Raw genomic sequence first — 24984 nt, forward strand, 5'->3', positions numbered from 1 at the left:
GAAACTGGAGATGCTTAATACAAAAGGCAAAGAAATCAAGGAAGTATCTAAATTTGGTAGAATTCTTTTGGTTGAATATTATTACTATAAATTTAAAATAGGAAAATTAGGGTAAATTGGAAAGGCAAGAGCAGTTTCCCAAAAATTTGAAATGATTACCACATCAAATCAAATACGACTCATAAAGACACGTGTGAATAATTTTGGGTAACTAGTTCCACAACATCCAAGCTTAGACCTAATACTCACGAGCTCGAATAATAGAATTGTTTTACCCTTTACGATTTGTAAGGATAAAACTAACCTTGACGGCATACGGCATAAAAGTAATTTCACTTTAATAATAGTATAACTAATAAAGTTATGAGACAGGAGTAATATAAAACACATTGTTTTACTAAAAAGAAAGAAAGAAGACCAGAGCAGAGCTCGATATTATTAGGAAAATAGAGCTGGACTAGCAAATAAGAGGGAAAAGTGTGCAAAGAGATAGAGAGGGTAGATCCATGTTGACCATTCTGAACAGAAGAAAAGGATCTTGCAACATACATTCGCGCCTATAAATATGAGACCCCCTCATTTAAAAATTGGAGAATTCTTGATCACACCAAACTAATGAAAGTCTTCCTAATAAATTTTCAAAGTACACTCGAGCTTAAGACCGAAAGTCACAATCAATTTACGGAGAATTATATAATCTACTAGAGTTGTGTTTTACGATTGGATCAATCTTAGTGTAAAAAATTCTAAGTAAAAATATAATTTTGTTGTTGAGCTAATTTTCAACTTAAACTAAATTTTAAAAGAGTTGAGAAAAAATAATAATTACTACTATTATCGTAAATCAGTTATTGTGCTGCGTTATTGGTTTCATTAGTGAAAGAAAAATTATACATGACTGTTTAATCAGAAGCTGCACAAGTAGCGATGCGGGATTTGCACAAAAGTGACGAGCAAAAGAAGAAGAAACATGAAAACCACGAACACCATTTCCCAGCTCAGATAATCACATTTCACTAACTAAAATTTAAAATATCACTGCTACTTATCATTCATCACTGTGATTCTGATGGATACCCATATGTACTTTTACAACTCGGAAAAATTCACTTGTATTCAAGAGGCAACATCAACTCCAACTGCCACATGACTCATTCCACCAACAACACTTTTCATACTCCTCTTCGCTCTCTCATTGCCATTTCTTTTGGCCTCAGTTTTTGACTTTCTGTCCAGCACTCTCTGGCCTTTTGACACCTTAGTAGCAGTCTCGGTTACGAGGCGATCAACCTTTATGGTATCTTTCTCAGTCGCATTCTTCTTCTTGACAACATTGCTTTTTCTTGTAGATTCTCCTGAAGTCGTTGTGTTGGTTGGAGTTACAAATTTCCGTAAGGAATCACTGGGCGTACAAGCTTGGTCATTTTCACCTTTCAACTTTGATTCCAGCTCTGAAGCAGCTCCACTTCTTGAACTTGTTGACTTCTTGGGTCTCATTTTGGTCTTAGTAGATTCAAACTTAATGAAAAGAAATATAAAAAGCAAATGAAATTAGTAACGTTTTCATACTAAATTCAAAACAGATCAAAGTTCATATTCTTCTAGAAGACAACACTTAATTAAGAAGAAATACCATTGTAACTTTAGACAGATTAGACATTGCTTCTTAGAAATAAATAAATAAAAAAAATTATGACTTGATTAGTTTTAGTCTCAATTCAAATTCAACAAGTGATATTGCAAATCTACAAACCTTGTTCCCATCTACATTATAGAAAGATGGCATTGGTGTTGCTTTAAAATTGAGGCTTTTTCGGAATCGTCTGATCTCAGCTTCTGTCTTTTCCTGCAGTAAGAGTAATATAACTCAGTGAGTTTATGGTATAGTAAGTAGCATCAAAGGTAACATAAATTTTAAACACTTTTCCTATATTAGCAGTAATTTAATATCCAACAGATTTTAAACAGAAGGTAGTAAAGTAGTAACTGCAATAACATACCAAGAATCAAACAGTGGTCTCTAATATAATGATCTAGTTGGGACCTAAGAGCATAATTGGTCAACAATTAAACTACAAAAGCAAATATATATACCTGCGTTTTTGCTTGGATCTTATTCATTTCAACTTCCTTCGCATGCAATTTTTCTTCCAACTTCATGTAGAACTGGATTGCAGAAGTGTGACAAGCAAATGAAACGAGTTAAGTTCCGATAGCAAAAACTTTATTCAGAACATGTAAAAAGAAAAGAAAGCAGCATGTTGACTAGCCTCTTTTCTTCTTTGTGCTCGTTCGTAACATCTGAAATTAAATCCCATTGCCCTTTCATCCAGCATTGTTTTTTCTTGGTTGCGCCTGCAAAAAGGAATTAGAATTATAATTCTCACGCTCAAGAGATTAAACAATTAATCGACGCTTGTTTGTGAACTTGTTAATAAACCTGTCAGGCATTTGATGCTCTGTGGCTTCATCTTTCACAGAAGAAGGACGTGACACGCTAACTTTCTTTTTCCTTGATTCCTTTTCACCCCTGTAAATATAAGAAATTCAATCTGAGATTTTCCATTTCTAGAACATGACAGAATTGTTCTTCAAAAAATAAGAAAGTACCTTTTATTATTACTATTATTATCATGAACAAAATTGTGATTAGGATCTCTTGAATCCTGCAAGAAAAAATCAATTAAAAAAATGAGTTGAAAGAGATCAAAAGAATGTTCAATACATCTTATATGCTTCTCAAAAATATATTATAACATAATTATTATACATCTGATCTCGAATGTGCTGAAATGGCAGGATTTGATTGTTGGCTTGCCTTTTCTGTCCTTCCTACATCCTTTCCCTTTCTCCTAACATTTTTTACAGGATCTTTAGAAACACCTTTCGAGATGTTTCTTTGAACTAGTGACAGATTGTTGAGTGAAATAACTTTGGATTTGGAAGGTTTTGAGTCCATTTCAGGCGGCAACTACAAGTTAGTGTATAATAAGTATTAGTTTTAACATACATTTCTAACAATCTAGAAAAAACAATGGGGCTTGAATTTTTCACAAACCTTCTGGTGAGATGATTTCTGAATTTCAAAGCAAGCTTCCTCTACTTTCATTATTTGTGGAATCTTGACATCAGTCTCGACAGCATTAACATCGAGCAGCTGATTAATGACTTGTCCCGAATCATTGCTTGATGATGTAAACTTGTCACAGCTAGTTTGGGAATGATGTGCTTCAGAATTAGCACCACCAACAAAGCCAAAGTCAAGCAAGACATCACTATCATTCATTGCAGGTTCAGTCAAAGGCTTCGATAGCAATACCCCAGAATCCTCTCCTTCGTATTCTGTAACTTCATACTCATCGTGATTCTCCGAATCCCCATGATCAGATCTTTCAAATTCTTTCACTTCATAATCTCCATGATCCTCCTGCTCTTCCTGATCTTGTATTTCAGATTGTGTTGGTTCATAGCCGCTAAGATATGCTTGATCACAAGGAACTTGTCTGTCATATTCGGTGTTTCCATAGTCTCCATGATACTCTGACCCTTCAGGGCTCTCATAAAAGTGAGAATAATGGCCCACTTCATTTCCATATTCATATTCCTCTCTGCAATCGCTTCTATCTGAAACACCATTTTCGCTGCCATGATTTTCTGTACCGCTATAGTACTCAAATGAATCTGGCCTTAAAAGACCTTTCTTCTTAAAGTGAGCCTCAAAGTAAGCTTTCTTTTCCCTAACTGAGCCTGGTTTTGAGCATTTCTCAACCTCCTCCAGATATCTATTGTGTGAGAAAGATGACCTCCTTTCCCAAGACAAGGACTCGTTTTCGAACCTTCCAAATGATACAGAGCCTGAGTGTAAAGAATCTGCCTGACAAATTGGAAAAATAGGGCTGCTGAGTATGACATTTAAACTAATTATTATTATGATAGTCAAATTGGCAACCAATTTTTCTTTGGTTTTTAATTCCACTTACTACATTTATTTTCAGGTAATTTGAAAGACAAAAACTCTACTATTAAGACCGATCATTGAAATCGTTTTGTCAACTGAGAGAGATTAGGGATTTTGAAAGACTAACTATTATTACTCTTCTTTTCCATATTATTGGTAGTCCAAAATCAAGTAACAAAGTTTAGGGAAAGAAAGGCGTTTTAACATTGGAGTGATTGCTAAACTATGCTATATCCTATTTGTGCCATATAATTGATAGGCTAAAAATCAGTTCAGTACCCACTAACTAAAAAAGAAAACTATAACTACATATATAAATATATATATACATATATATATATAAAAATGCATCTACAAATTAACAAATTCATTTTGGACCTAATTAAAGAAAATCCAGATCTCAGTAATACTCAAAAATTAAACTATTCCATTTGAATTCTATTAAGCAAAGGGATCAAGAGGAAAGGTCTCTACTTTTCTGGACGAGAATTCAAGCACTATTTTTTCTACCAAAGCTAAAACGTACCAAAAATTAAGCTAAAGAGAAAAGGATAACTACTAATATAGACAAGTACTAAAGATCTTTAAAGAGTTGATATATAAGGAATAATAATAAAAAGGAAGTAGGTTTACCTGAAAGCTAATGCTAAAGGGCTCTTCAATCTGCCCAGCCATTTTGTTTATTTTCAATCTCTTAGAATTAGAAGCTTCAAGGTGAAACACCAACCCAATTAGCACAAAACCTTCTTCATCTTCTTCTTTTAAGATATAAAAACCATTAGCTATGAGAAATGAAGTACCTTAAAAGAGGCGAATGGATTTCACACAAACATATAGTAAATAAATAAATAAAAAAGAACCCACTGCATTCACATCGAAGTATTCCTCCAAATTCTCTTCAGCTGTAGAGGATGCAAATCTCAAAATGACTTGTTTTGGAGTTCAAAGTATAAACCTTTAAGCCTTTGGACATAATTCTGAAGCAAAATTAAATCTTTTCAAGATCTCATGATAAGAGCCAAAAACACATGCTTCTCTTGCTCCTTCAGATCTTACATTATTTTTTTTTCTTTCTTTTTGGAGAGAGAAAGTGCTTGTGTTGTGTGGGGGTTACTTGACTTGAGTGTACTCTCTCAAATCTTGAAAAGCAAACGCTATAGAAATTAGAAAGGTTCTTCTCATCACTGATCACGTGCATTTGCCGGTTGTCTTTTTTGTCATCTTCTTCTATCTAATCACGCCGTTAACTCGGTTGTTATCATCAGTTAACCTTATGGCTTTCACCGTTAATTAACGGGGTGTTTACAAAATTAATATGTAATTGGATTTCCAATATAGTTTAATTAGGAGTAATTATTAACTTAGCATGTAATTACATACTAACTATATAATTGGATGTATTTTGCTCAGTTGACCGTTGCCATTTGAAAGTAAGAATTTATAAGTATTAACTAATTATTATTTGTATTTTAAAATGCAATATAGTTACTAGACTTATAATTACCATCCAAATAATCTAAACGCATACGCAAAATCCTATCTTCGCAAAAATAAAATTATCTACGAAAAAATCATTGTTATTTAAAAATTTAAACATTGAACAAAGTTTTCCTTTTTTTTCTTTTTCACCTAACGATTGAAAAAAAAAATCATTAATATACAGCATAACAATGGGATTTAATGTGTTCGTAAAAGTTGCGTAATTTAATTATGCATATTTCACGTCTCTGCAAAATCAGCAGTCAAAACTAAATTAAGAAATTTGAGCGTTGAATAGAACGTCCAATAAATGGGCGGAACTGCTATTTCTTAATACACATTTGACGGAATCGTCTTAAAATAACGGTGTTAGCAAAGTCAACATCTAACTGTTGACTTGAACTACTATTTCTCAATTGATAATGACTGCCTACGTGGAAGTGGGAAAAGCTTTTGGAGACAAATATATATGTGCTTGAGTAAAGCTATATTATAAGAGATTCACAAAAAAGAAAAAAAAGACTATTTATAAGAGATCATTCCATCCAAAAAAAAAAAGCTATAAGAGATCAGATCTCTTCGTAACTCTTTTTCATTTCCCTTAATCTAATGGCTGGGACCAAAAACTTTTGGATTAATGATTGGGTTAGGATTGTCCTGAATGCTTCCAGTTTCATAGGTTGATTTGGACCGTTCGATTAGACTATTTGAAGCTCACAATTATTGGGACAATTTTGGACATCCACTCAACTTTTAATAATTCATTTTTTGTATAATTTATTTTTATATATTTCAATTTTTTGTCCACATAACTTTAATGTTTTTTTAGTTTTATCATCAGATATGATCTTCGCGTTCTTTCATAATTGTTCTCATTTATCCAATTTTATCATTATAAAATTTATATTTTTTTATCAGTGCCCTTTTGATAAAAATAAAATAAAATAAAATAAATTCACCCCTAACATTTGTGGTTCTGGGAGTCCTGCTGAGCACATGCATGGGCCGTCGATGCCTCAGAAAGCCAAACATTTTTATCGGGCCGCCCACGCATTCTGGAGGCTGATAGGCCCACAAAAACAGCCCATTGGCAATTGCTAGCCGAATTGTGAAATTTCTGCATACATGGCAGGTAATATTCCTTCTCGCTCACATAAGACCAATCTTTTACCTACATAAAGAAGTAATTCATTGGAAGGTATTTTTATAAAAAAACGAAAAAATCACTTCAAAATTCTTGATAAAAGCATTGCTTTGTTGCTGAGATTAATAACAGGTTTTTACATCGCATACTGAAATTTTAAATTTTTTTTTCTTTTTTACTGTGGGACGGAATTTTTTTTTTCAAAAATACTGTGTAAGTTTCATGCTGTGTACTGTGTTAAGTTTTCACTGTTGTTTTACGGTTGTTTTTTTAGTTGTTCTACTGTTTTTTTAATTGTTCTGTTTTGTTGTTTTAAGTTGTTTTATGAAAAGACAGTATTTTTGTAAAAAAATCCGTATAACAGTAAAATTGTAAACTTTGATGAAAAATCCAGTATTTTTATAAAAATCCCTTAATCAAAGCATCATTGATTGATAAATGGTAACCATTTGTGTAGCCAAATCACATACAACAAGCAAAACTTACAATGCAACATACAAAAATTACCCCCACAAAATTACATAATAAATATATGGATATTTGCAACCAAACTCCTTTAAGATTTATTATTATTACACATATGACATCAATCAAAAAATGTTGGCGGCGAAACCCCCTTTCATTATGATTTTGTTGCACCCAACTCCTTTTTTGCTGCTAAATGTCACTTAGGTCCATTAAGTGCCAACTAAGAGACATGTGGCAATATTTTATTGGCCAACATGTTATTTAATTATTAAATTATTCAAAAATTATTTTTGTTATCAGAATTCCTAGGCATGTGACACGTGGCATTTAGAGGAAGGAATTAGTCTCATAATTTCCCTAATGAAACACTCCCATTATGATCCTATCACAGCGAAGCCTCATGGAACGGGAAATAAGTCAAGACTAAAGAATATACGGAAGTTCACTTGGCCTTGCCTTAGCCTCCTGAACGCGAAAGGTGTGTTGCCTTTCCCGAACCCTGAGGGGTTGTAACATGAAAGCATGCCTAGTTGATACTTGGACGGGTACTCGAGGGGCCTAATGCGAATGTCAACTGTCTTGGAGATCAGATCTTTTCCCATAGTTCAAGCATGGTAGTGCACAAACCACCACCTTTTTAGCAAATAGATATTACAGACCTCTGCTTGTAAAGGTAAAAGCTTAGGGCGACACGTAGCCACTTCGTACAAATGGTCCCCCATTATCCACCTGGAGCACACATGGGCACAATAGATTCTAAGGGACCTAATAGTTAGCTCTGATTTTGCATGTATTTTACCCTATTGATGGGCTTTTAGCAGAAATCCTAGGCAGGTCATGGGCATATCCATACCTAGCATTTAGCCTATAAATATCCTCCTATTTCCATACGGAGGGGGGATCACAACCTACATAGTTGAAACTCTGCAAATATTACTTTGTCTTCATCTTCTCCCAAAGAAACTTAAAGTATAGAGTTAGGGTTTCCTGCAAAAATATTATAAACACATCAAAAACGTTGTAAGAGGCTAATAAATTGACTCGCGGACTAAGGTTAATTAACACCCAAACCACGTAAAAAAAATCTCCATCACTTTATTTATGCATTTTGTTATATCTTTAGTTATCAAATATTTAGTTTCGAAAAATCTCGATAGATATTTTAGTACTTTCATTGAGAGTTAAAGAAAGACGTAAAGCCTACGGCGTTACTGTTGCCATGGTTTTCACACAAAGGATGGTTTCTGAGAAGACTCTTCAAGGTGGCCTTGAGACTATCAGGGAAGAAGTAAACCCCCTCTCGCCAGAGCACACCCATGTTGGGATTTATGTCTTAAAAGTAAGTAATTATTGGATAATTTATTAGAAGATTATATGAAATACAATCATAAGCTAAATGATATAAGAGTATAATTATTAAATATTAGAAAATTCTTTATTCATATGGAGAAAGTATAATCTTGTAAGGATGTACAAGAGAACTAAGATTATACGATATGAATAAAATAAGTCAGTAGTGTATTAAAGTATTGAGAATCTTTAATATGGAACTGCTAAGTATGGTTTGCTTACACTATACCTCTAGTGTATGTGTTTTGATTCGGATCACATATGTAGATGGACATGTAGTAAAAGTACTGTGTATAATTAGATTATGCATGACTAGACCGATATGTAATAAACATCTTTCATCAAACTTGTCGTTTACCATGAAAAGAGGTTATCATATCGCAATGATGACCATTAGTAGATAACCCTAAATCTTGAGTATACATGAACTCCTATTTGTGTTCATTGAGTTCTTTGATTCACTCATTAAAGTTTCTCAAAAAAAAAAAAATATTCTTACAACTTCTGTTTTGGGAGCTTAATAACTTGAGTGGCTGGGACATGTTATACAATAGTGGAATCCAAGCTTCCCAAACGGATCGAATATTAGTTCCCATAGTGTTAATTTTGGGAGTGCTAACAATTGAATCCAAATCTATAATGTGTGATAGATTAACTGTTCACATTAAATTAATAGTACGTATGAAATCAAGAGATAGTTAGAAGGGCAAAATAATATTTTGACCAACTCTAATTATGAACTAATAATTGGAGAGGAAGCTACTTATATTGATTATATCAATGGACTACAAGTAAAAAATTTGTAAATATAATTCTATATTGTCAAAGAGTGTAATTTCATATTTATAGTTGAGTAATAATGAAATTAATAAACTATATTAATCTGTTAATGAGATTGATGGTAATCTTGGGTTTATTGGAACTTTAAAATATAGGTTCATTGTAAAGACCGCTTAGTTTAATTTGGAAATTAGCAGTTAATCATGTTTAATTATGAAATTATTTATAGCTATTTAAGTAATTATTATACTGTTATTATTGAATTCTGAGATGCATTTTATGTCAGTTAGTAGTTTATATAATTTTGCATTTCTGGTGCCCAGTAACATGGAACTCGGTGTTTGGCTCAGTAAAATCACAACTTAGTATGTTAGTAGTTTGGGACGGTTTATTAGACATTGGGAATGTCGGGAATGGCCGGGAATTTAGAATTTCCCAAAAATACCCCTTTAGTGTTATTTATGTGATTTTAGTGTGAAGGGGCAAAATGGTCATTTTGCCCCATTATTAGTTTGTCTTTTTGTGGCTTAATAATTGAAAAATATATGTTTATTTAATGCTTTTAATGGCTGAAGTAAAGGGTTATGTGGCATTTCTCTCATTTTTCCAAACTTAGTAAAATTAGAAAAATTTCAAAAGGAAAACTCTCTCTCTTTTCCTCTCTCTTTTTCGGCCATTTGAGGCAGCAAGGAAGTGGATTTTCTCTTGGGATTTTGGTGATTTTCAACAAGTCTAGTGTGATCCTTGAAGAGGTATTTCTTGTCTAGCTTGTCTTCCTTTGTTTCCTTGTAAAATGATGAAAAAGATGAGGTTGCATGCATAGTTTAAGTGGTTGTTGTTGCTGTGATTTTATTGTTGTTTTTAGAGATTCAAGCATGTTAAATTGAGGATATTTGAGCTATTAGTAATGCATGATAGTAAGGTTGCTTGAGTTATGGTTTTTTCTATGCAAAAGCTTGAGTTTTCAAAGTGGATTTGTGAGTTTTGTTGCTGTGTTTGTTGAGGTCGATTTCTTGTGTTTTCAGAGGCTTTTATATGCATGTTTAAGTAGGTTTGATCTGATTTGGTTGCATGTTAGTTGGAATTAACCAAGTTTGAGTTTTGGAACTCAAAGCTTGGGCTTTTATGGCACTTTTTGTATTTGTGCATTCTGGGTTGTGTTATTGCTTTAGATATATTATTTGGGTCCTATAGAACAGGTCTGGAAGGTTTGAGGTTGTTTGGGTGTTATTTGGTTGAGTTATGAAATTTTGAAAATCTGCCTGCGAGGAACCGGAATTCCGGTTGTGCAACCGGAATTCTGGATGGGGTTCTGAAAATTCCCAGAACCGGAATTCCGGTTGGACAACCGGTCTACCGGTTGGGGAAATTTCAGGATCCCTAGTTTTCTTTGTTTTTATGTTATTTGGGGTATTGCCATGCTTTTTATCGATAGGGAAACTTTTAGTTCGTAGTTTAAGTCCCCGGGAAGTGATTTAGCGTATCACTTATAGTGTTGTGATTTTTATGGTTTAGGAGCCTGTAATCCGCCGCGCAGATAGTTCCTGTCAAATTGACCGGCACACCTGAATTCGGAATCCATGTAAGATTAGTATAACAGTATGCATATGTAGATTACATGTTTAGCGTGCATGTAGGAAGCCTGTTAGATTAAATTAGATATGTATGTTGGCTTCGAACCATCCGACTGTGTCACGTCGGTACAGGCTGGAGTATGACCAGCAGCCGGAGTATGACCGATTCGACCGATTAGGCTGATACTTAGGTTGGTGGTTCCGTACTATTTGACGTATCACGTCGGTACAGGCTGGAGTATGACCAGCAGCTGGAGTATGACCAGTTCGACCGATTAGGCTGATACTATAACACGTCGGTACAGGCTGGAGTATGACCAGCAGCCGGAGTATGACCGGTTCGACCGATTAGGCTGTTACTTTTTAATAGTACCGTCCCTATGAACGTTCAGAACTCAGTACCATGTTGGACAAGGCAGTTAGGGGGACTCAGTATCGTGTTGGACACGGCAGTTAGGGTTATGGTCAGGGGTATGGGCGTGTGATCATGACCGGGATTTATGTATGAGTATTATTATGCTTTTCTTACCGAGTCTGTCGACTCACAGTGCTATGTTTATGTGTAGGTAAAGGCAAGGCTAGGGCTGATGGACCGTGAACGAGCCTATGAAGATTGTACATGTCGGGGCGGTTAGGCCTGGAGCGTACGATCATCGGGACAGCGAGGCTATTTTTGTAACTAGTCGCTAGGCGACAAATATTTTGTATAGACAGTAAACTTTTGTAAATGATTTTGTAATCAGGATCCTGAGTATTTTGTATAAATATTTTACAAGTTTAATTAAAAAAGCAAAAATTTTAATAAAACACGTTTTCCATAAACCTCGTTGATTAGCAACGAGCTGCACATCATGTTTAAAAATCACGTAATACGCCTATGCTAGTTAGGGTGTTACAATTTGGTATCAGAGCCACCAGGTTGTCTTCCGAAGATCGTCACGACATGTACAATCATCATCAGCAGTTAGCTCGTTCTACGGTTCAGTAAGCTTTTATTGCTTTAGTAGTTTATTTAATTTTTATGAAATAAGAAAAGCTTGATAGGAAGCATGTTAGTAGCCTGATAGTAGAATAGGCGCATGTTTCGTTTTTAATTTCTAAATTAAGCGGCATTAGTAAGCTCTCCTTGAACACGACCTGATATGCCAACTCTTTGTTTCGCAGGCGGTTCCGACTAGATGGACGCCAGGCGGACTACCAGGAGCCAGGGCGATTCGGTAGGGTCGAATCAAGGTCAGGGAGCTCAGTTTCCCCCGCCAGCTAGGGGCCAAGGTAGAGGTCTCCGGGGCAGGGCTCGTGGTCGGGGTGTTGAGAACCCGCCACAGGCTGCCCAGGCTCCCCAAGCCGATCAGGTTGCCCAGAATTGGGAGGTTAGGTTTGCTGAAATGCAAGCCAGAATTGAAGAGCAAGACCTCGAGATACAGAGATTGAGGCAGCAGGGGGCTCCAGCAATGCTTGTGCCAGTAGTTCCAGTGGCAGCCGCCCCTGCTGCTCAGGCTGAAATAGTTGTGGCGGCCAACAGAATGGAACCTTTGTATGAACGGTTCCGGAAGCAAGCACCTCCGGTCTTTCTGGGAGGTCCAGATGTAATGAAGGCCGAACAGTGGGTAACGGTGATCACCAAAATTCTGAACTTTATGGGTGTCACCGGTAATGACAGAGTGGTGTGTGCCACCTTCCAGTTTCAGGAAGACGCTCTTGTCTGGTGGGACATGGTGTCTCAGATTCACGACGTCACTACCATGACCTGGGAAAGGTTCCAGGAACTCTTCAACGCCAAGTATTATAACGAGGCGGTTAGAAGCGCCAAGAGGAAAGAGTTCGCTCACCTGACCCAGTGAGAGAATATGAGCGTGACAGAGTATACTACTCAGTTTGACCGGTTGGCGAGGTTAGCCTCGGGTATAGTGCCAACCGAGTTAAGCAAGAAAGAGAAGTATCTGGACGGGTTAAATAAGAAGATTAAACATGACTTGATGATCACCACTGACGACAAGACCACCTATGCTGAGATGGTGGAGAAGGCACTACGAGCTGAGGGCGCAGTTGGGTGTATGTCGGAGTCGGCTAGTACTCCGGCGAGTGGCGGGGCTCCTACCCCTCGTGCATCAGGCTTTAGCAGGGGGAGTAGTGGTTTGGCCATGGACCAGAAGAGGAGAGCATCCACTGCATTCGGTGGCTTGAGTCAGAACAAGAGGTTCCGAGGGAACCAGAATAGAGGTAGTCGTTCTAGTGGTGCAGAGACCCGGTTCTCCTATCCCGAGTGCCTCAGCTGCAAAAGGCACCATCGGGGTGAATGCAAAGGTCAGGGGTGCTTTCACTGTGGCATGCCCGGACACTTCAAGATGGATTGTCCCCAGCTCCGCTCAGAGGCACTGAGGGCTCCGGCGATACCCACTTCAACTAGGGTGTTCGCCATCACTCAGGCTGATGCAGATGCCAACCCCTCAGTTGTAACAGGTCAGCTTTCAGTTAATAACTCGTATTACTCAGTACTGTTTGATTCTGGGGCTACACATTCTTATGTGACAGCCAGAGTCTTTAGTAAATTGGATAGACCGTATGATAGATATGAATCGGGGTTTGGAACCCTTTTACCTGGCGGAAAGTTAGTTATCTCCAAAAGGTGGATTAGGTCTATGCCGATCAAAATAGATGGTAGAGAGTTAAGTGCTGACTTGATAGAGATGAGCTTAGTAGAGTTCGATATTATTTTAGGAATGGATTTCCTATCGAAATATTCGGCTAGTATTGATTGCAAAAGGAAGATGGTAATCTTCCAACCGGAAAGTGAAGAACCGTTCGTGTTTGTTGGTTCAGTTCGGGGATCTCGGATCCCGGTGATTTCAGCCATGTCAGCTGGGGAATTATTGCATGGTGGATGCTTAGGGTTTCTGGCCGTGGTGGTGGACACCACTCGGCCAGATACCATTCGGCCAGAGGACATCAAGGTGGTTCAGGAATTTTTAGATGTTTTTCCCGAGGAACTTCCAGGGTTACCACCTCAGCAGGAGATTGACTTCGTGATAGATTTGGCACCAAGGGTGGAACCGGTTTCCAAGGCCCCGTATAGAATGGCTCCAGCTGAACTTAAGGAATTAAAGATTCAGCTCCAGGGGTTGCTTGAGATAGGGTTTATTCGGCCTAGTGTGTCACCCTGGGGAGCCCCGGTTTTATTCGTCAAGAAGAAAGATGGAACTATGAGGATGTGCATCGATTATAGAGAATTGAACAAGCTGACAGTGAAGAATAAATATCCATTACCTAGGATCGATGATTTGTTCGATCAGCTTCAGGGGAAGACGGTCTTTTCTAAAATTGATCTCCGTTCGGGTTATCATCAGTTGAAAATCCGAGAGGAGGACATTCCGAAGACGGCTTTCCGCACTAGGTATGGACATTATGAATTCCTGGTTATGTCGTTCGGACTAACCAATGCTCCTGCAGCATTCATGGACTTGATGAATAGAGTATTCAAGGATTTCCTCGATATCTGTGTGATTGTGTTTATCGACGACATCCTCGTGTACTCTCAATCAGAAGAGGAGCATGAATTACATCTTCAGATGGTACTGCAACGGCTTCGGGAACACAAGCTTTATGCGAAGTTCAAGAAATGCGAATTTTGGCTATCTCAGGTGTCCTTCTTAGGGCACATTGTGAGCAAAGATGGGATCAAGGTGGATCCCGGGAAGATCGAATCTGTCAGGGATTGGCCGAGACCGAAAACAGTGACAGAGATTAGAAGCTTCTTGGGTTTAGCTGGGTACTATCGTAGGTTCGTGGAAGGGTTTTCAAAAATTTCAATGCCCTTAACTGAACTTACAAAGAAGAATCAGCGGTTTGTCTGGTCAGACAAGTGCGAAGCTAGTTTTCAGGAGCTGAAACAGAGGTTGATTACCGCTCCAGTGCTAGCTTTGCCTTCAGACAACGAGAAATATGTAGTTTATTGCGATGCATCCAGACAGGGTCTGGGGTGTGTGCTGATGCAAGCCGATCGGGTCATCGCTTATGCCTCCCGTCAGTTAAAGGATTACGAACAGCGATACACGACTCAAGATCTAGAGTTGGCCACGGTGGTTTTTGCATTGAAGATTTGGGGGCATTACCTTTACGGAGAAAGGTGTGAAATCTATACCGACCATAAAAGTCTCAAGTATTTCTTTACTCAGAAAGATTTGAACATGAGACAGAGACGTTGGTTGGAATTAGTCAAAGATTACGACTGTGAAATTCTCTATCACCCTGGGAAGGCCAATGTAGTGGCCGATGCCCTGAGCAGAAAGGGTGCCGGGCAGGTAGCTAGCATGGTTCAGATCTCGCCTCAGCTAGCAGAGGATATGGTTAGATCCGGCATTGAGTTTGTGGTAGGTCAGCTTCACAACTTAACGCTGCAATCTGATCTGTTGGAAAGAATTAAAGCCGCTCAGATGACTGATGCAGAGTTAGTGAAGATCAGAGATGAGGTTTTGGCTGGTCAAGCAAGGGACTTTTCAGTGTCAGATAACGGGATGCTTCTGTATAAAGCTAGTGTTTGTGTTCCGAATAGTATGGAACTCAGGAATGAGATCTTTGAGGAGGCTCATTCTAACCCTTATTGTCTGCATCCCGGCACCACTAAGATGTACCAAGATCTTAAACCGTACTTCTGGTGGAGCGGTATGAAGAAGAATTTGGTAGAATTCGTATCGAGGTGCCTCACTTGTCAGCAGATTAAGGCTGAACATCAGAGACCAGGAGGGTTGTTACAGCCTCTAACCATACCGGAATGGAAGTGGGAAGATATCACGATGGATTTTGTGGTCGGGTTACCTAGGACCACGGGTTTGTTTGATTCCATCTGGGTAGTGGTGGATCGATTCACGAAATCTGCTCATTTTCGGCCTGTTAGAACAACATTTACAATGGATCAGTTGGCAGAATTGTATGTCAGAGAGATTGTAAGACTTCACGGAGTACCGAAGTCTATAGTTTTGGATAGGGATTCGAAATTCACCTCCAAATTTTGGCAGAGTTTGCAACGAGCAATGGGTACAAAGCTGAAATTCAGTACAACATTCCATCCTCAGACAGATAGTCAGTCTGAAAGGACAATTCAGATATTGGAGGACATGTTACGAGCCTGTGTTATGGATTTTGAAGGCTCTTGGAATAAATATCTACCGTTGATAGAATTTTCTTACAACAACAGTTATCAGAGTACGATAGGGATTGTTCCCTATGAACTGTTATACAGTAGGAAATGTAGATCTCCCATCCATTGGGATGAAACAGGGGAGAGAAAATACTTAGGTCCAGAGTCAGTGCAGCGGACCAATGAGGCAATAGATAAGATAAAAGCTAGAATGCTTGACTCACAGAGTAGACAGAAAAGTTATGCAGATCCGAAACGCAGAGATGTTGAGTTCCAAGTAGGGGACCATGTGTTTTTACGGGTATCTCCGATGAAGGGGATCAAACGCTTCGGGAAAAGAGGCAAGTTATGCCCTAGATTTACAGGACCTTTCAAGATTCTCGAGAAGATAGGTCAAGTGGCATACCGGTTAGCGTTGCCTCCAGCTTTATCAGCAGTTCACAACGTATTTCATGTCTCGATGTTGAGAAAATACGTTTCAGATCCCTCTCATATACTCAGTTATGAGAGCCTAGAACTGCAGCCAGATATGACTTATGAAGAACAGCCAGTGAAGATCCTGGATAGAAAGGATAAAGTCCTTCGGAATAAGACCATAGCATTGGTCAAAGTTCTCTGGAGAAACAGCAAGGTGGAGGAAGCCACCTGGGAGCTAGAGTCAGATATGAGAGCTCAATATCCAAAGTTATTCAGGTTAGATTTTGAGGACGAAATCCTTTTAAGGGGGGAATAGTTGTAAAGACCGCTTAGTTTAATTTTGAAATTAGCAGTTAATCATGTTTAATTATGAAATTATTTATAGCTATTTAAATAATTATTATACTGTTATTATTGAATTCTGAGATGCATTTTATGTCAGTTAGTAGTTTTCATAATTTTGCATTTCTGGTGCCCACTAACATGGAACTCAGTGTTTGGCTCAGTAAAATCACAACTTAGTATGTTAGTAGTTTGGGACGGTTTATTAGACATTGGGAATGTCGGGAATGGCCGGGAATTTAGAATTTCCCAAAAATACCCCTTTAGTGTTATTTATGTGATTTTAGAGTGAAGGGGCAAAATGGTCATTTTGCCCCATTGTTAGTTTGTCTTTTTGTGGCTTAATAATTGAAAAATATATGTTTATTTAATGCTTTTAATGGCTGAAGGAAAGCGTTATGTGGCATTTCTCTCATTTTTCCAAACTTAGTAAAATTAGAAAAATTTCAAAAGGAAAACTCTCTCTCTTTTCCTCTCTCTTTTTCGGCCATTTGAGGCAGCAAGGAAGTGGATTTTCTCTTGGGATTTTGGTGATTTTCAGCAAGTCTAGTGCGATCCTTGAAGAGGTATTTCTTGTCTAGCTTGTCTTCCTTTGTTTCCTTGTAAAATGATGAAAAAGATGAGGTTGCATGCATAGTTTAAGTGGTTGTTGCTGCTGTGATTTTATTGTTGTTTTCAGATATTCAAGCATGTTAAATTGAGGATATTTGAGCTGTTAGTAATGTATGATAGTTAGGTTGCTTGAGTTATGGTTTTTTCTATGCAAAAGCTTGAGTTTTCAAAGTGGATTTGTGAGTTTTGTTGCTGTGTTAACGTTGTTGAGGTCGATTTCTTGTGTTTTCAGAGGCTTTTATATGCATGTTTAAGTAGGTTTGATCTGATTTGGTTGCATGTTAGTTGGAATTAACCAAGTTTAAGTTTTGGAACTCAAAGCTTGGGCTTTAATGGCACTTTTTGTATCTGTGCATTCTGGGTTGTGTTATTGCTTTAAATATGTTATGTGGGTCCTATAAAAGAGGTCTGGAAGGTTTTAGGTTGTTTGGGTGTGATTTGGTTGAGTTATGAAATTTTGAGAATCTGCCTGCGAGGAACCAGAATTCCGGTTGTGCAGCCGGAATTCCAGATGGGGTTCTGAAAATTCCCAGAACAGGAATTCCGGTTAGACAACCGGTCTACCGGTTGGGGAAATTTCAGGAACCCTAGTTTTCCTCGTTTTTATGTTATTTGGGGTATGGGCATGCTTTTTATCGATAGGGAAACTTTTAGTTCCTAGTTTAAGTCCCCGGGAAGTGATTTAGCGTATCACTTATAGTGGTGTGATTTTTATGGTTTAGGAGCCTGTAATCCGCCGCGCAGATAGTTCCAGTCAGGTTGACCAGCACACCTGAATTCGGAAGCCAGGTAAGATTAGTATAACAGTATGCATATGTGGATTACATGTTTAGCCTGCATGTAGGAAGCCTGTTAGATTACATTAGATATGTATGTTCGCTTCGAACCATCCGACTTTGTCACGTCGGTACAGGCTGGAGTATGACCAGTAGCCGGAGTATGACCGGTTCGACCGATTAGGCTGACACTGTATCACGTCGGTACAGGCTGGAGTATGACCAGCAGCCGGAGTATGACCGGTTCAACCGATTAGGCTGATACTTAGGTTGGTGGTTCCATACTATTTGACGTATCACGTCGGTACAGGCTGGAGTATGACCAAGAAATCGAAGTCCGACCCGCCCGACCGATTAGGCCGATAGTGTAACACGTCGGTACAGCCGGAGTATGACCAAGAATGGAGTATGACCGGTTTGACCGATTAGGCTGTTACTTGTCAATAGTACCGTCCCTATGAACGTTCAGAACTCAGTATCGTGTTGGACACGGCAGTTAGGGGGACTCAGTATCGTGTTGAACACGACAGTTACGGTTATGGTCACTGGTATGGGCGTCTCATCTTGACCGGGATTTATGTATGAGTATTATTATGCTTTTCTTACTGAGTCTGTCGACTCACAGTGCTATGTTTATGTGTAGGTAAAGGCAAGGCTAGGGCTGATGGACCGTGAACGAGCCTATGAAGATTGTACATGTCGGGGCGGTTAGGCCTGGAGCGTACGATCATCGGGACAGCGAGGCTATTTTTGTAACTAGTCGCTAGGCGACAAATATTTTGTATAGACAGTAAACTTTTGTAAATGATTTTGTAATCGGGATCCCGAGTATTTTGTATAAATATTTTACAAGTTTAATTAAAAAGCAAAAATTTTAATTAATCACGTTTTCCATAAACCTCGTTGATTAACAACGAGCTGCACAGCATGTTTAAAAATCACGTAATACGCCTATGCTAGTTAGGGTGTTACATTCATGGTCCCCGAGTCATCTCTATACAACACTATACAAGGGAAGATTTTATTTGATGAATGGATTTTGAGCAAGAATTAATTTCCATGGAAAATAAATTCTTAAGGGTAAAATAGTAATTTCAAAAATTATTGTTTTAATTAATTATGACAATTATGAATTGTATAATTAAAAGTATTTAACTATTTAATTTTATTGGATAAAACTATATTAATTAGTTAAATATAATATTATTTCTAAATAGTTTTGAAGAGAGAAATATATTATTTTAGAGAAAATAAAATTTATTTTAATCCTTGTGAAATAAGAGATTAATGAGAATTAATAATTTATTATTTATTCACAGAATAAATAATAAATATTATTTGTGGCAAAATTGAGAAATTAATTTTGGACCTTAAAATATGGACCACACGTGTAGGGTGACATATAAAGGTCCATGATTAATTTTGTTTGATTATTTAATTAAGTTAAAATAATTTAAATTAAATTAAGTTAATTATCTTTTAATTATTAACTAAATATATTATTGGATAATTTTTTAATTAAAAGGGTAAATATTAAAAAAAAGATCTACTAATATTTAGATATTCGGTTATTAGATATTTATATTTAAATTTTGAATTCAAATCAAATTAGATATTTATCTTTTATTTTAAATATTGGATTAAATGCTTTATTTATAACAATATATATATGTTGGGAATATTTTACCAGAATCTAGATTTACTAACAAGTATGTTGAATTAACATCCTAAATATGAATATCTGTAAAACAATGAAATTAAACACATAAGAGTTTAGAAAACCTTACATTGATTGCAGCGGAATAATATGACTCCTTCCGCTCAGATCTCTAACCCTTGTTCGTTTCTGTCACAGAGTTTTATCAAGATTTGAGCACGAATCTCTTTCTCTCCTTCAGGTTTGGTTACCATCGTTTTACTCACTATGATTGAGTACTTGACATGTTATGTGTGGGTATGACACTCTATCACTAAGGGTTCGAGTATGAAGAACAATGAAGGAGGCTTGAAAATTACTATAAAAGGTGTCTCTCATCTACTAGTTGTCTGGCGGAGTTAAAAACTAGATTTTGGCAAGTTGAAAGAGTTGGATGAGATGAGAGCATCATGTTCTTTATATAATGTTTCAAGTAGGGCTTAGGCTTGAATTATAAGGATTAAAAAAAATAAAATATTAGGCAAAAATACACTCTAAGCCTGACCATATATTGGACCATTCTCTAGTTACAATTTTGCCACTTTATTTCAACCGCTTATACTTCTTTCAACAATACCATATTTTTTCAATTCGATTCTATAAATGCCAAAACTATTTATTTAATAATTATTACTAATTATCAAATAAAATTGCAATTTGTATTATTTTTTAATTAGACCATGCAAAGTCTCTTAATTAATAAATACAATTAAGCCCTTGCTTAGTGAAAATTCATAAACAAGACATAGTCTAATTTTAGAATTATAATAGATTAATTAAAATCAATTGACTGAGTCTGCAAGAAGTATTATCTCAACTAGTGAGGGGACCGTAGACCTATATAACCAAGCTTCCAATAAGTAGATCTAGAATTTACCAAGTAAATTCTCTAACTTATTAATTCTACCTCACACCACTATATATTTGGAATTGAATATCACTCTCAATTATATTGAATGCTCTCTATGTACCACAATATAGATACGTTATGGTTATCCATTGTTACAATCCTAATAGTCAAAGATTCTCTATAGATTATCTACATTGAATTGGGACAAATTTATCGTTCTACCCTTCAATGTATTTTATCCTTAAAACACTTAGCTACCTATAAATGATATTTTAGTAAACTAATATAATTACTGAAATAAGATCTCAATCATTTATCTCTATTCAACAAAGCTCAAAGGAAATCATCGTTTCGCTTCTAAATACTTATTGAAGCTATAAATTCTATATGTATGATCAGCGCTCCCACTTAATTGAACTACTATATTCCCAAGATGTAAATATCTTCCAGAACCATTAATCAACTTCCACGAACAACTTGAAGAACTTAAATAATACAACTAAGCTGAACCTAATCATATCAGGATTAAGATCTATAGACCTAAGATCAACAATTGATATAGACTTATAAAGATATAACGGTAAGTTTATGATATCTTATCTAAGATCAACATCGATCCCTTCCAATGTATACTCCATACATCCGATATTGGTAAACTTTGCCAATACCTTGGAAAGGACATAACACTTATCCAAGGTGTAAGTATACCTTATCACCAGTTATCATGTCAGTCTAAATCCAGAGAACTGATAAATCATTGGAGTTAAACTTTTGAACATATGATCATGATTATATTCCACTTTGCTGATGACACTATAATCATGAACAAATATATATATATATGTTCTGGACTTAATAGAATATGTACATTAAACGTAACCATGAAATAAATCATGTGAACCATGCAACATAAAATGATTTATGATCCTTTATTTTTTAGTAAATCTGATTATTTGAAATGGATTTTATTTAGGGCACAAAACTCAACAAACTCCCACTTGCACTAATATAAAACCAAAAGTACTTTTCAAATAATCTCAACACCTTGATATCCAGATCAAGTGTAGTATGTAGTATTATCTTTATAACATGATTCTTCAAGTTGTATTGAATACTAATGTAACACCCTAACTACCTTAGGCGTATTACGTGATTTTTAAACATACTGTGCAGCTCGTTGCTAATCAACGAGATTTATGGAAAAACGTGATTAATTAAAATTTTGCTTTTTAATTAAACTTATAAACCATATTACAAAAGACTCGGGATCCCGATTTATAAAATCATTTACAAAAGTTTTAACTGTTTAACTATTACATAAAATTAAAAGTCGTCTAACGACCAGTTACAAAAATTCAGCCTTGCTGTCCCGAGGATCGTACGCTCCAGGCCTAACCGCCCCGACATGTACAATCTCATAAGCTCGCTCACGGTCCATCAGCTATAGCCTTGCCTTTACCTACACATGAACATAAACTGTGAGTCGACAGACTCAGTAAGAAAAGCATAATAATATCATACATAATTCTAACTGCCGTGTCCAACACGATACTGAGTCCCGCTACTGCCATGTCCAACATGGTACTGAGCCACTACTGCCATGTCCAACATGGTACTGAGTTTTGAACGTTCACAGGGACGGTACTATTGACAAGTATCCTCCTGATCGGTCGAACCGGTCTGTAAAGCCCGCTTAGTTAATTTGGAAATTAGCAGCTGTTTATGTTTAATCAGGAAATTATTTATAGCTATTTAAATAATTTATTATTGATTTATGGAATTCAGATATGCATGAGTATGTTATCAGTAGCTTTTATATTTCGCATTTCCGGTGTCCGGTATGTTGGAACGCGGCGTTTGGCTCAGTAGAAATCACAACTTAGTATGTTAGTATTTTGGGGACGGGTTTTAGACATTGGGAATGTCGGGAATGGCCGGGAATTTAGAATGTCCCAAAAATACCCCTTTAGTATGATTTTCATGATTTTATGGTGGAGGGGCAAAATGGTCTTTTTGCCCCATTAGTGTTTTGTCTTATGTGATTTATTAAATGGAAAAAATAAAGGATTATTTTATTATTGCATGGCTGAAAAGGATTTAATGAAATCGTATTATATGACATTTGTTTCACTCATTTTCCAACACTTAGTCAATTTTGAAAGAAAATTCCAAAAAAACTCACACACACAAGCTCTCTCTTTTCCTCTCTTGTTCGGCCAAGCTTGGGGAGCAGCTAGGGCTGGATTTCCTTGTTGATTTCAAGTTATTTTAGCAAGATCATAGTGATTGTTAGTTGAGGTAATTCTTGGCTTAAGTTCTTACTTGTTTTTATTGAAAAAATGATGAAAAGTGATGAATGCATGCATGATTTTAGTTGATTTTGGCTGCTGTGTTTTGAGGTTAATTTGTGTGATTCAAAGCATGTTTATGTGATAAATAATTGGATTGTTTGAAGCATGCTAGATAGGGTGTTCAAAGCTTCTAGTTTCCTTGTTAAAAGTTATGAATTTTGAAAGAAAATGTGATGTTTTGTTTCTGTGAATTGCTGGATGTTGTTGTTTGTTTTCAGAGGTTATATTATGCTGGTTTAAGAGGTTTTAAGCTAGTTTGATTGCTGTTTAGGTGGTTTTGCTCAAGCTTGAGTTTGGAACTCAAAGCTTGAGCTCCAATGGCAAATTTTGTGTATGTGGTTTCTGGGTAGGTTTGATGCCTTGGAATTGTTATTTGGGGCATATAGAACAGGTCTGGAAAGTTTGGGACCAATTGGGTTTGAATTGGTCAAGTTAGGAGATTTTTAGTTGGTCGCTCGCGAGGAACCGAATTCGGTTGAGCATCCGACTCGGATGGGGGGTTCGAATTTCCCGAACCGGAATTCGGTTGGGCAATGGTCTATTTGGTTGGGGATTTTTCGAACCACTAGTTTTCCTCGTTTTTGGGTTTTTAGGGGTATTGCCATGCTTTTTATCGATAGGGAAACTTTTAGTTTCGAGTTTTAGTCCACGGGAAGTGATTTAGCGTGTCACTTATAGCGTTGTGATTTTTATGGTTTAGGAGCCGATGTCCGCCGTTCGCCTTCGGTTCCGGTCGAGGTTGGCGGCACACCTGAAATCGGAATCCAGGTAAGATTAGTATAACAGTATGCATATGTAGATTACATGTTTAGCGAGCATGTAGGAAGCCTGTTAGATTACATTAGTTGTATGTTGGCTTCGAACCATCCAACCCTGTCACGTCGGTACAGGCTGGAGTATGACCAGCAGCCGGAGTATGACCGGTTTGACCGATCAGGCTGACACTTGGTTGGTGGTTCCGTGCTATTGACGTATCCGTCGGTACGTGGAGTATGACCCGGCGGCGGAGTATGACCGGCTCGACCGATCGGGAGGATATAGTAACACGTCGGTACAGCCGGAGTATGACCAAGAATCGAGTATGACCGGCTCGACCGATCGGTTGTTACGTGTCAATAGTACCGTCCCTATGAACGTTCGTAACTCCGCACCATGTTGGACATGGCGGTAGTGCTCGCACCATGTTGGACATGGCAAGCAGCGGGACTCCGCATCGTGTTGGACACGGCGGTCGGCTTTATGTATGATATTATTATGCTTTTCTTGCGAGTCTGTCGACTCACAGTTTATGTTCATGTGTAGGTAAAGGCAAGGCAGTTGCTGATGGACCGTGAGCGAGCTTATGAGATTGTACATGTCGGGGCGGTTAGGCCTGGAGCGTACGATCCTCGGGACAGCAAGGCTGGGATTTTTGTAACTGTCGTTAGACGACTTCCATTTTGATGTAAAAGTTAAACAGTGAAACTTTTGTAAATATCTTTATAAATCGGGATCCCGAGACTTTTGGAAAATGGTTTATAAGTTTAATGAAAAAGCAAAATTTTAATTAATCACGTTTTTCCATAAACCTCGTTGGTTAGCAACGAGCTGCACAGTACATTTAAAAATCACGTAATACGCCTAAGATAGTTAGGGTGTTACAATTTGGTATCGTAGCCGCTGTTGTCTTCCGAAGATCGTCACGACATGTACAATCATCATCAGCAGTTAGCTCGGTTCACGGTTCAGTAAGCCTTTATTGCTTTAGTAGTTTATTTTATTCCGTTATGAAAAAAGAAAAGCCTGTTAGGAAGCATGTTAGTAGCCTGATAGTAGAATAGGCGCATGTTTCATTTCTAATTTCCAAATTAAGCGGCATTAGTAAGCTCGCCTTGAATACGACCTGATATGCCAACTCTTGGTTTCGCAGGCGGTTCTAACTAGATGGACGCCAGGCGGACTACCAGGAGTCAGGGCAACTCCGTAGGGTCGAATCAGGGACAGGGAGCTCAGTTTCCCCACCGCTAGGGGCCGAGGCAGAGGTCCCCGAGGCGGGGCTCGTGGCCGGGGTGAT

The 24984-nt window shown here is 37.4% G+C and overlaps 1 protein-coding gene across 5 annotated transcripts; it reads right to left on the reverse strand.

Moving 5' to 3' along the window:
- Positions 1-808: 808 nt before the first annotated feature.
- Positions 809-5139, reverse strand: LOC133036720 (protein WVD2-like 7). 5 transcript variants are annotated; one of them, XM_061113430.1, is made up of 10 exons: positions 4759-5139; positions 4592-4665; positions 3059-3874; positions 2771-2971; positions 2611-2666; positions 2441-2530; positions 2271-2355; positions 2095-2166; positions 1754-1846; positions 809-1518 (listed from the first exon to the last, which is right to left on the reverse strand). In XM_061113430.1, the coding sequence occupies exons 2-10, from the start codon at positions 4631-4633 to the stop codon at positions 1117-1119; spliced, it is 1857 nt and encodes a 618-aa protein (XP_060969413.1). In that variant the 5' UTR covers positions 4634-4665; positions 4759-5139; the 3' UTR covers positions 809-1116. The 5 variants fall into 5 exon arrangements, with proteins under 5 accessions (XP_060969413.1, XP_060969417.1, XP_060969418.1 ...); XM_061113434.1 differs by having other exon boundaries at positions 2819-2971; positions 4759-5136; XM_061113435.1 differs by having other exon boundaries at positions 2819-2971; positions 4592-4716; positions 4823-5107.
- Positions 5140-24984: the final 19845 nt, after the last annotated feature.

This window comes from Cannabis sativa, chromosome 4 (assembly GCF_029168945.1).
Source record: "Cannabis sativa cultivar Pink pepper isolate KNU-18-1 chromosome 4, ASM2916894v1, whole genome shotgun sequence".
Taxonomy (NCBI): Eukaryota; Viridiplantae; Streptophyta; class Magnoliopsida; order Rosales; family Cannabaceae; genus Cannabis; species Cannabis sativa.

Excerpts from the sequence above, each read along its gene's own strand:
- LOC133036720 (XM_061113430.1), bottom strand. The coding sequence starts at position 4,633 with ATGGCTGGGCAGATTGAAGAGCCCTTTAGCATTAGCTTTCAG. Across the intron at positions 2,531-2,610 it reads AATAATAGTAATAATAAAAG|GGGTGAAAAGGAATCAAGGA; the intron begins GTACTTTCTTAT and ends TTATATTTACAG. Across the intron at positions 2,167-2,270 it reads GAGCACAAAGAAGAAAAGAG|TTCTACATGAAGTTGGAAGA; the intron begins GCTAGTCAACAT and ends TCTGCAATCCAG.